At 43.5% G+C, this 12,299-nt stretch overlaps 1 protein-coding gene across 3 annotated transcripts in view; it reads right to left on the reverse strand.

Annotated features, from left to right (window-relative positions):
• Positions 1-12,299, reverse strand: part of Herc3 (HECT and RLD domain containing E3 ubiquitin protein ligase 3) — a 140,928-nt gene that overhangs the window by 85,776 nt on the left and 42,853 nt on the right. For all 3 annotated transcript variants that reach the window (XM_076865245.2, XM_076865244.2, XM_076865246.1), the window contains one exon: positions 8,550-8,709. In XM_076865245.2, the coding sequence (XP_076721360.1) occupies positions 8,550-8,581 (32 nt within the window). In that variant the 5' untranslated portion in view covers positions 8,582-8,709. The remainder of the gene's footprint in view (positions 1-8,549; positions 8,710-12,299) is intronic.

Below are 12,299 nucleotides of genomic sequence, written 5' to 3' on the forward strand. Positions count from 1 at the left end.
TCTTTGTCTGGTTTAGGAATCAGGGTGATGTTGGCCTCACAGAATGAATTTGGAAGTTCTCCCTCTTTTTCTATTTCCTGAAATAGCTTGAAAAGTATTGGTGTTAATTCCTCTTTAAAGGTTTTGAAAAACTCTGCTGTATACCCATCCGGTCCTGGGCTTTTCTTAGTTGGTAGTCTTTTGATGGTATCTTCTATTTCCTCAATTGATATTGGTCTGTTTAGGTTGTCAATATCCTCCTGACTCAATCTGGGCAAATCATATGACTTAAGAAATTTATCGATGCCTTCACTATCTTCTATTTTATTGGAGTATAAGGATTCAAAATAATTTCTGATAATCTTCTGTATTTCTGAAGTGTCTGTTGTGATATTGCCTTTTTCATCCCGTATGCTGGTAATTTGAGTTCTCTCTCTTCTTCTCTTTGTTAGCGTGGCTAAGGGTCTGTCGATTTTATTTATTTTTTCAAAGAACCAACTTTTAGTTTTGTCAATTTTTTCAATTGTTTCTTTCGTTTCGATTTCATTAATTTCAGCTCTGATTTTAATTATTTCTTGTCTTCTACTTCTTTTGCTGTTGTTTTGCTCTTCTTTTTCTAGGATTTTGAGTTGAAGTATTAGATCATTTATTTGTTGGTTTTTTCTTTTTTTAAGGAATGAACTCCAAGCAATAAATTTTCCTCTTAGAACTGCTTTCAATGTGTCCCATAGATTCCGATATGTTGTGTCTGTGTTTTCATTTATCTCTAAGAATTTTTTAATTTCCTCCTTGATGTCTTCTATAACCCATTGATCATTCAGTAACCTATTGTTCATTCTCCAAGTGATGCATGATTTTTCCTTACTTCTTTTATTGTTGATTTTCAATTTCATTCCATTATGATCAGATAATATGCATGGTATTATCTCTACTCCTTTATATTGTCTAATAGTTGCCCTGTGACATAATATATGATCTATTTTTGAGAAGGATCCATGTGCTGCTGAGAAAAAAGTGTAACTGCTTGATGTTGGGTGGTATATTCTATATATGTCAATTAAGTCTAGGTTATTAATTGTGTTATTGAGCTCTATAGTTTCCTTATTCAACTTTTGTTTGGAAGATCTGTCCAGTGGTGAGAGAGGTGTGTTGAAGTCTCCCATGATTATTGTATGGTGGTCTATTAGACTCTTGAACTTGAGAAGAGTTTGTTTGATGAACATAGCTGCACCATTGTTTGGGGCATATATATTTATGATTGTTATGTCTTGTTGGTGTATGGTTCCCTTGAGAAGTATGTAGTGTCCCTCTTCATCCCTTTTGATTAACTTTGGCTTGAAATCTATTTTATTTGAAATGAGTATGGACACTCCTGCTTGTTTGCGAAGTCCATATGAGTGATATGATTTTTCCCAACCTTTCACCTTCAGTCTATGTATGTCTTTTCCTATCAGATGCGTCTCCTGAAGGCAGCATATTGTTGGGTCTTGTTTAGTGATCCATTCTGCTAGCCTGTGTCTCTTAATTGGTGAGTTTAAGCCATTAACATTTAGAGTTATTATTGAGATATGGTTTGTTCTTCCAGCCATATTTGTTTATTTATGTTACTAAACATGGTTTGTTTTCCTCTTTGATTATTCCCCCCCACCTTTACTGTACTACCTCCCGCTGTTGGTTTTCATTGATATTTTCCATTTCCTCTTCCTGTAATATTTTGCCGAGGATGTTTTGAAGAGCTGGTTTTCTAGCTGCAAATTCTTTTAACTTTTGTTTATCATGGAAGGTTTTAATTTCATCTTCCATCCTGAAGCTTAATTTCGCGGGATACACAATTCTTGGTTGGAACCCCTTTTCTTTCAACGTTTGAAATATGTTGTTCCAGGATCTTCTAGCTTTCAGAGTCTGTGTTGAAAGATCAGCTGTTATCCTGATTGGTTTACCCCTAAATGTAATCTGCTTCCTTTCTCTTGTAGCTTTTAAAATTCTCTCCTTATTCTGTATGTTGGGCATCTTCATTATAATGTGTCTAGGTGTGGCTCTCTTATGATTTTGCACATTCGGCGTCCTGTAGGCTTCTAGGATTTGGGATTCTGTCTCATTCTTCAAGTCTGGGAAGTTTTCTCGTATTATTTCGTTGAATAGATTGCTCATTCCTTTGGTTTGGACCTCAATACCTTCCTGTATCCCCATGACCCTTAAGTTGGGTCTCTTTATGTTATCCCATATTTCTTGAATGTTCTGCTCATGGTTTCTTAACAGCTTTGCTGAGCTGTCTATGTTCTTCTCCAGTTGAAATACTTTGTCTTCATTGTCTGATGTTCTATCTTCTAAGTGTTCTACTCTGCTGGTAGTATTCTCAATTGAGTTTTTAAGTTGGTTTATTGTTTCCTGCATTTCCAGGATTTCTGTTTGTTTGTTTTTTATAACCTCTATCTCCCTGTATAATTGATCTTTTGCTTCTTGGATTTGTTTGTGTAATTTATTGTCGAAGTGGTCGAAGTGGTCTTTCATTGTCTGATTTTGCTGTCTAATGTCTTCCTTGAGACTCCAGATCATCTGAAGCATGTATATCCTGAATTCTTTATCTGACATTCCATCTGCTGCAGATATTACCTCTTCTAAAGTTGAGTTGACCTGCATTGCTTGTGGTCCTTTCTTTCCTTGTCTTTTCATACTGATCGCGTTTCTTTCTGCTTGGTGTAACTGTTGTGTTATTGATTTTTTCCCCCTATATATTTATATTGCTCTTGTATAGCTGCAAAGTCTCCCTCGCAGGCTTTGGCAGTGGCTCTGCCCCTCCTCCAATTGAGGCAATGTGCCTTCCACGCCAGGAGGCCGCTGTACCTGTACTTTCGATGGGCCTGTTCTTTCGGTGGTCACAGGTCCGCCTACCTTGCAGGCGTGAGCAGCGGCTTTGCCCCTCCGCTGGCCACTAGGCCTGTTCTGTCTGTCGGTTGCAGATCTGTCTACCTAAAAGGCGCTGGTGGCGGCTCTGCCCCTCCCCCGACCGTGGCGATGTATCTGGCGGGCCACTGGGCCTGTTTTGTCGGTGGTCACGGTTCCGTCTACCTTGCACACGCGTGGAGCAGCTGTTTCATTAGTGCCTGGGCACACTCTCCTTGTTTGCCTCCCTCAGGCCCTAAGTTTGTAGAGCTTGGGGCTGAGAACCCCCAGCAAATTTGCTTACCTTCTGGTAGCCACGCCCCCGTATCTGGTGCTAGAGACCTCAGTTGTCAGCACTGGTGGGGGCTGTAGCTGGGAGACCCGCGCCGCGCGGCTCCCGCCGGCTCCTGCGTCAGCGCCGCCTCAGCTCCCGCCGGTTCCCGTGCCGCTGCCGCGGTTCCCGCCAGCTCCGTCCGGCTCCCTCGCCGCTCCTGCTAATTTAGAGTCCGCTGGGAAGGAATCTCTTTGGCCGATCTTTGGTGACTTCCCCTCTCTGCTATGGCGGGCCCCTGGCTCCTTGCAGGAGTGACCGAAGGGAGAGGTGGAACTGGCTTGTCTCTGGTCTGATACAATCTCTGGTTTTAGATCCCAGTTCACTAATTCATAGAGGCTTGGTTAGATTTCCTTCCCATCCTCTCAAGGGGGGGAGCCCTTTCCTGGGTGGGCAGGGCCGTTAGCAGAGCCGGAAGGGCACGTGCCTTCTGTCGGGCCAGGCGGGGACCCTTCTGGCTGCGCTGGGCCGCCGGGGGCGCCCACAGAGCCAGGCAGATGGCGCCCGCGTGGCTAAGAGCCGGGCGGGGTAACCCTTCGCAGAGCGGGCGGGCCGCCAGGAGTGCCGGGATGGAGGGAGCTGTCTGCCGGCCGGGCAGGGACCCTTCTCGACGAGCAGGGCCGCTGGGAGCGCTTGTAAAGCCGGGCGGCTGCAGCCTCGTGGCTAAGAACCAGGCGGGCGGGTTGGCTGTTTGCAGAGCAAGAGTGGAATGGCGGGAGCTGTCTGCCTGCAGGGCGGGGACCCTTCTCGCAGAGCAGGGCCGCCGGGGGCGCTTGTAAAGCCGGGTGGCTGCCGCCGCGTGGCTAAGACCCAGGCGGGCGGGGTGGCTGTTTGCAGGGCAAGAGCGGGACCGGCAGGGTAGCCGGGATGGCGGAAACTGTCTGTTGGCCGGGCAGGGACCCTTCTCACTGAGCAGGGCCGCCGGGGGCGCTTGTAAAGCCGGGCGGCTGCAGCCTCGTGTCTAAGAACCAGGCGGGCGGGGTGGCTGTTTGCAGAGCAAGAGTGGAATGGCGGGAGCTGTCTGCCGGCAGGGCGGGGACCCTTCTCGCCGAGCAGGGCCGCCGGGGGCGCTTGCAAAGCCAGGTGGCTGCAGCCACGTGGCTAAGACCCAGGCGGGCGGGGTGGCTGTTTGCAGGGCGAGAGCGGGGCCGCCAATGTAGCCGGGATGGTGGAAATTGTCTGTCGGCCAGGCAGGGACCCTTCTCGACGAGCAGGGCCGCCGGGGGCGCTTGTAAAGCCGGGCGGCTGCAGCCTCGTGGCTAAGAACCAGGCGGGCGGGGTGGCTGTTTGCAGAGCAAGAGCGGGATGGCTGGAGCTGTCTGCCGGCCTGGCGGGGACCCTTCTCGCCGAGCAGGGCCGCCGGGGGCGCTTGTAAAGCCGGGTGGTTGCAGCCGCGTGGCTAAGACCCAGGCGGGCGGGGTGGCTATTTGCAGGGCGAGAGCGGGGCCGCCAATGTAGCCGGGATGGTGGAAATTGTCTGTCGGCCAGGCAGGGACCCTTCTCGACGAGCAGGGCCGCCGGGGGCGCTTGTAAAGCCGGGCGGCTGCAGCCTCGTGGCTAAGAACCAGGCGGGCTGGGTGGCTGTTTGCAGAGCAAGAGCGGGATGGCTGGAGCTCTCTGCCGGCCTGGCGGGGACCCTTCTCGCCGAGCAGGGCCGCCGGGGGCGCTTGTAAAGCCGGGTGGTTGCAGCCGCGTGGCTAAGACCCAGGCGGGCGGGGTGGCTGTTTGCAGGGCAAGAGCGGGACCGCCAGGGTAGCCGGTATGGCGGAAGCTGTGTGTCGGCCGGGCAGGGACCCTTCTCGCCGAGCAGTGTCGCCGGGGGCGCTTGTAAAGCCGGGCGGCTGCAGCCTCGTGGCTAAGAACCAAGCGGGCGGGGTGGCTGTTTGCAGAACAAGAGCGGAATGGCGGGAGCTGTCTGCCGGCAGGGCGGGGACCCTTCTCGCCGAGCAGGGTCGCCGGGGGCGCTTGTAAAGCCGGGCGGCTGCAGCCTCGTGGCTAAGAACCAAGCGGGCGGGGTGGCTGTTTGCAGAACAAGAGCGGAATGGCGGGAGCTGTCTGCCGGCAGGGCGGGGACCCTTCTCGCCGAGCAGGGTCGCCGGGGGCGCTTGTAAAGCCGGGCGGCTGCAGCCTCGTGGCTAAGAACCAAGCGGGCGGGGTGGCTGTTTGCAGAACAAGAGCGGAATGGCGGGAGCTGTCTGCCGGCAGGGCGGAGACCCTTCTCGCCGAGCAGGGTCGCCGGGGGCGCTTGTAAAGCCGGGTGACTGCAGCGGCGTGGCTAAGAACTAGCCGGGTGGGGTGGCTGTTCGCCGAGCGAAAGCAGGGCCGCCAGGGTAATCGGGATGGCGGGAGCTGTCTGCTGGCTGGGCGGGGACCCTTCTGCCGCCCTGCTCTGGGCCGCCTGCCGCTTGCAGAAGCGGCGGGTGGCCGCGGGATTGGACTCTGAGCCCGCGCTGCCGGTCAAGTTTCACTTGTCAGGGGCAAACTGTCACGTCTAATAAACTTACTAATTCTCGGCAGGTCTCCTTTCAACGGAATTTTGCTAGAAGATCCTCAGTAGGTAGAATGTAGCTGTTTTAATTGGTGTTTCTGATCCCGTTAATGTGGAGATATTGAAAGTGCAGCTTCCTCGCCGGCCGCCATGTTGGATCCCCTCCAGCATTATTTTTTTTGCAGTAATTTTTTTTTTAATTAAGATATGTACTATTTTTTTTCCTTCTGCTGGGAACAGAAATCAGGACCTCACACATGGTAGGCAAGTGCTCTACCACTGAGCTACACCTTCAGTCATGTATTAATTTATCATGTGTGTTGGTTCAAAGATCATCATCAAGGATTCTTCATGTGCACTTTTATAATCACTCCTCCCCTGTCTCATTACCCAACCCTATCCCCCGGAAACCACTAACCTAGCCTCTATTTCTAAAATGCTGTTATTTTAAGAATGTTACAGAAATCAAATTACATACCCTTGGGGATTAGCTTTTTTTAACTCAGAATATTTCCCTGGACATTAAAAGTTGTTACATATATGAATAGTTTATAGAATCTCGCTGATTTTAAAAATTTTTAAATGCATTACTACCAAGTGTTTTAGGAGTTACAATGCAGCAATGGCCCTTTTTCCTGCCCAGTTTCCATACAAAATCCCCAGAACAAATTGTTCCCTTATTGGATCAATTCTCAAACAACCCTCGTGATCACATTTAGGAAGGGAAACAGATCAAAAGAACAAAGATAAATACAAAAATTACACCCTGGAGGTGGAGAGGAGGGGTACATACAATACAAACATAAACTATGCTTTACCTACTCATCTTGTTCTATCTTCCCAATAACTCCATAAAGTAAAAAATATAAAATTTTATTTTGAAGTTAGGAAAATGCAGCTTAGAAAAGTTCAATTTGCCCAAAGTCATTCACCTTGTAAGTAACAGAACCAATATTAAATCCAAGGCTGTTTGTTCTCAAAACTGTTACTTCCCAAAATACCATGGTATTAATAATTTATTTCAAGTAAATTATATAGTTAAAACTATACAAATCGTTCTTGTAAGTCATTCATAGTTTAAACATGATTAATTAAATTATTACTATAACACAGATTACTTTGTTTTTAGAAAAGAAATGCAATTTAAAAACTTGAATTGAGTCTTTGGTCACCAACAAATGAAATATATTTGTCATTAATGTTATCAAAATTTTTCCCTAATGTTACACACAATGTAACTAAAATACAGCAATCCTCTTTTTTTTACTGCCAAATTAATTTGTGGAAAAAATAATCTAAGACATTACTGGCTGGAATTTATCAGGAAATAAATCAAATCGCTCTCACCTCCATGTTCCTTTTTCCCTTAAAACAGCTTTTAATTAAAGAGAAAAACTTAGGAAAGGCAAAAAGGAAGAGGGAGATATACTGTCCTTAAAAAGGGGACAAGAAGGGGAAAACAGCCCATTTATTAACCTAATACCGAGCAATGTATGGGCCAAGCACCCTTAGAAATGATAATATTAAAATGAATAATCCAGGTCTCCTGCCATCAAGAAGGCAAAGTTTTGAAATAAAAATCAGACATTAAAAGAAACAAATACAAAGAACATAACAAGTACTAGTGTATAGAAATATGCAGTATACCAAGCATGTGGTACAAGGAGTATGTAGAATAAAAGAACTGGCATTAAATGAAGAAAATTAACAGCCTCTCTGATCATGAAAAATCCTCAACAGGACTGGGGAGATAGCTCAGTGATAAAGCATCTGCCTAGCATCATGAGGCCCTGGGTTCAATCCCCATCATCACCACATAAAAAATAAACAACAATAAAATGACCAAAAAAAAAAAAAACCTCAACAGACAGACACCACCCCCTCAAAAATCATCTGAAAATAACTTCACTATTTTGAATATTTTCTTAAGTGATGAATTATCTATTAGATACTCGGCTAAATCTTCTAAAATTTTGAAGTAGCTGGGTGTAGTGGTGCACACCTGTAATCCCTGTAGCTCAGGAGGCTGATGCAGGAGGATTGAGAGTTCAAAGCCGGCCTCAGGAAAAGTAAGGCACTAAGCAACTCAGTGAGACCCTGTCTCTAAATAAAATACAAAATAGGGATGGGAAATGTGGCTCAGTGGTGGAGTGTCCCTGAGTTCAATCCCCAATACCGCCCCCAAAAATAAAAAATAAATAAACAAAATTTAGAAGTAAATAGTTAAGAGATTCAAAACCATTAATTATATTAATTTTTGCATTAAAGAATCTATATTTGGGGCTGGGGTTGTGGCTCAGTGGTAGAGTGCTTATCTAGCACATGTGAGGCCCTGGGTTCGATCCTCTACACCACATAAAAATAAAATAAAGTTATTGTGTCCAACTACAACTAAAAAATAAATATTAAAAAATAAAAGAATCTACATTTGAAATATTTTAGCTATTTTTAATGCTAAAGGTAATTTGGCATATAAGAGTCAGCCTTATGATTCTACTTTAAAGTACTTAACTGAATAATTCATATTTTTTATAATCTTATAAAGGTTGATAAATCTAAGATGTGAAAAGAGTCTTTTTTATTCAAATATTTATCGAGTGCCAGGAAGTCAGCTTGTAACCCGGATACTAGAACAAATAAAGTACGGTTCCTGATCAACTCACTTTTTGAACTAGAGGCAGACATTTCTGCAAATAATCACAATTTTTGTGCTACAGCAATATAAAGGCACAGCAGTAGCACAAAGGAAACAGCAATACAATAAAGAAAACAGAACAAAAACAAGGAGTCTGCCATAGCAACAAGCAGAAAGTAATTTTTAAGACAATTGAGACTTGAAGCCCAGATTCCTTTCTGTGGCATTCTTACCTGGGCACTGCCACAGAATCCTCAGTAGTCATGAGTCCTAGTTGACCATCACTCCCTGCACCCCAAGAGAACAGCTGGCCCCGGTCACTAAGGGCCAGATTGTGGGACTCTCCACATGCCACATGAATAATGTGCTGATCTGCCAGAGCTCCAATTTGTTCTGAAAGAGATCAAACCAAAGGAAGAAAATGTATATCTTAGAAACAGGTTATTTTGCTACCCTTCCACAGAATTACCCTTATAGGAGAGTTCTCCACTCCCATTCTGGAACTAAGGACTTTTGTTTTTAAAGAGAACCACTAAATCTGCATATGTGCAGAGATTATAAACTTTATATATTTCCAAATGTTATCAATTTAGATTTAGCTACACTAGGTAGCATACATGCCTATAGTAGCACACATATCCCGTTTGTTCTCTGAACCTATAAAGTCATGTGCCTGGTGCTTCTCTATCCAGGGAGAAGTCTGAATGGAAATTATGAACAAAAGAAGCCCAGATTTAAGTGGGAATGAGATACATTCCTGTAAGTAGTGTCACTGTGTGAAATTCTGCCTGGAACAATGAAACACACCCCCATATACATTCCTCCTATCCACAAAAATATCCAGAATTCTAAAGACCTTTCTCCCATCAATTCCAGAACATATTCTTGTATGTATCCTGGGAGACAGGAGGATCTGTCTCTGGGAAAATTTGCCCAAATGGGCATGGGCTTATAACCACACCTACTACTAGAGTGCATCCTATCCTGAAAGCCAGTAGCCATAGCACATCTCCATTCTTAAATCTGTACCCTAATTCCACACACTCACATGGATGGCTGCAGCACTACAACCCCAACTGCTCAGAGCCTAGGCCTAGCAGAAAGGCTGAGATTCTAGCTGCAAAACCCAGGCAGCATCCCATTCCCCAGGAAACAGAAGACTTGAACAAAGGGAAAGCAGACATAGAGCCCAACATGCCCATGCCTACCTGACATACAGCCAGGGAGCAGCCCCAATCCCAACAAAAATACCATACCACCACAGTCACAAACACCTACAGCCTAGGATACTAACATAGCCTCAGACAACCTACATACTAGTATCTTTCTATTCCATAAAAATTGGAAAAGGTGACTGGTATACTGAATATACAGGCATCAATTAGAGATGAATCAAAAAGCAAGGAAAGATGACACTCTAAGATATACAATAATTCTCTAATAACAGACCCTAAAAAAAAAGGAAGCATGATCTTATGGAAGCTCAGTGAGATAAGAGAATACAGACAGACAATCCAATAAAATCTGGAAAATAATGTCATCGTATGAGAAACACAACAAATAGATATCATTAAAAAAGAACCAGAAATTTTATAGGTGGATAATTAAATGAATGAAATTAAAAAATAAAATTGAGAGCCACAACAGACTAGATCAAGAAGAAGAAAGAATTTCTGAACGTGAAAACTGGTCATTTTAATTAACCCAAACAGGAGGTGAAAGACAACCATATCTCAAAGGTCCCATAGATTAAGTGAACAAATATTTGCATTATGTGAATTCCAGAGGAGGAAGAGATGGAGAAACATGTACAACGTACATTTAACAAATAAATAGCTGAAAATTTCCCAAGTCTTGAGAGAGAGATGCATATCCAGAACTCCAATTAAACTCAAAAGATGTCTCTCCAAGACATATTATAATCAATCTATCAGAAGTCAGAGAGAATTCTTAAACCATTAAGACAAAAAAATATCAAAAATGCATACATATCAGGGAATTGTCACTAGAGTAACAGCAGATTAAACTTTGTAGGCCAGGAGAGAATGAGATGATATATTCAGAGTGATGAAAGAAAACCCACTGACAGTCAAAAATACTACACACGCGGCTGGGAATATAGCTCAGCTGGTGGAGTGCTTGCCTTGCATGCACAAGGCCCTGGGTTCAATCCCCAGCATCAAAAAAAAAGAATACTATATACCACAAAAGCTATCATTAAGAAACAAAGCCTGTAGCAGACAGACAAAAACTGAAGGCCTTCCTAATTACTAAACTGGAAGCGTAAGAAATGCCTAAGGAGCACTAGAACAGACACCCAATGCTTAGTAGAAGAAAAAGTAGGACAATATCTCCACTATGTCGGCTTAGGAACTGACTTCCTTAACAAGACTCCTAGAACACAAGTAGTAAAACCAAGAATCAATAACTGGGATGGTATCAAACTACTAAGCTTCTTCTCAGCAAAGGAAACAATAATGTGAAAAAACAGAATGGGAGAAAATCTTTACCACATGCACCTTAGATAGAACATTGATTTCCAGGATGTATAAAGAACTCAAAACAAATAACCCAATCAATAAATGCACTAAGGAAATGAACAGACACTTCACAGAAAAAAATATTCATCATCTCTAGTGATTAGAGAAATGCAAATCAAAACTACTCTAAGATTTCATCTCACTCCAGCCAGAATGGCAAGTAACAATGCAAGCAACAATAAGTATTGGCAAGGATGTGGGGGAAAAGGTACACTCATATGTAGCTGGTGAGACAGCAAATTGGTGCAACCACTAAGGGAAGCAGTATGGAGATTCCTCAGAAAACTTGGAATGGAACCACCATTTCACCCAGCTATCCCACTCTTCAATTTATACCCAAAGGACTTAAAATCAGCATACTACAGTAGCACAGCCACATCAATGTTTATAGCAGCTCAATTCACAATAGCTTCAGGCGTTAACATTCGGGGTGAATTTGGATCTGATGGACCTTTTAGGATATCAAATAAAGGTCCCAACTCTCCTGTTGGTATGCCTAGATAAGGCCTTATCCAATTTATGTCTCCTAATAACTTTTGAAAGTCATTAAGTGATTTGAGTTGATCTACTCGTATTTGAATTTTTGGTGGACGGACCATGGTTGAGGATAATAGAACTCCTAAATAATTCATTGGAAAATTTAATTATACTTTATCTATTGCTATCTCTAGATTATAATTTTTTAATAAGTTTGTAAGTGTGGCATAACATTCTAGCAATGTGTTTTTGTCTTTGTGTGCTAACAATATATCATCCATATAGTGAAATATTTGTAGTTCAGGATTTTGATTTCTAAGTGGCTGAATTGCTTTGTTAACATAAATTTGACACATAGTTGGGCTGTTAGCCATTCCTTGAGGGAATACTTTCCATTCATATCTCTGATCGGGACCTTCATGATTCAGTGCAGGGATAGTAAATGCAAAACGTGGACTATCCTCAGAATGAATTGGAATTGAAAAAAAAACAATCTTTAATATCTATAACTAAAATGTACCAGGTTTTTGGCAAAGCAGACAATTGAGGAATCCCTGATTGAGCGGGTCCCATAATAACCATCTCATTATTAATGGCTTTTAAATCTTGTAATAATCTCCATTTACCAGATTTCTTTTTAATGACAAAAATGGGAGTTTTATAGGGAGATACGGAAGGTTGTATATGTCCCTACGCTAATTGTTGTTTGACCAGGTCATGGGCTGCTTGTATCTTTTCTTTAGGGGCCACTGAGGAACCCATACTGGTCTTTCTGATTTCCAAGTAATTTTTATTGCCTCAGTGACCCTTTCTGAAAACCCAATCCATGTCTATCTATTTCTTGATCTATTTGTATTGGTGGTACTATACCTTGTTTTTGTTCTCATAATCTTTTTTCTTTCCTAAAACCTTGTCTAGCCCTAATAGTGGGCACATTTGGATTGATGTTATTTGTTAATGTCAAAC

Source organism: Callospermophilus lateralis, chromosome 8 (assembly GCF_048772815.1).
Source record: "Callospermophilus lateralis isolate mCalLat2 chromosome 8, mCalLat2.hap1, whole genome shotgun sequence".
Lineage (NCBI taxonomy): Eukaryota > Metazoa > Chordata > Mammalia > Rodentia > Sciuridae > Callospermophilus > Callospermophilus lateralis.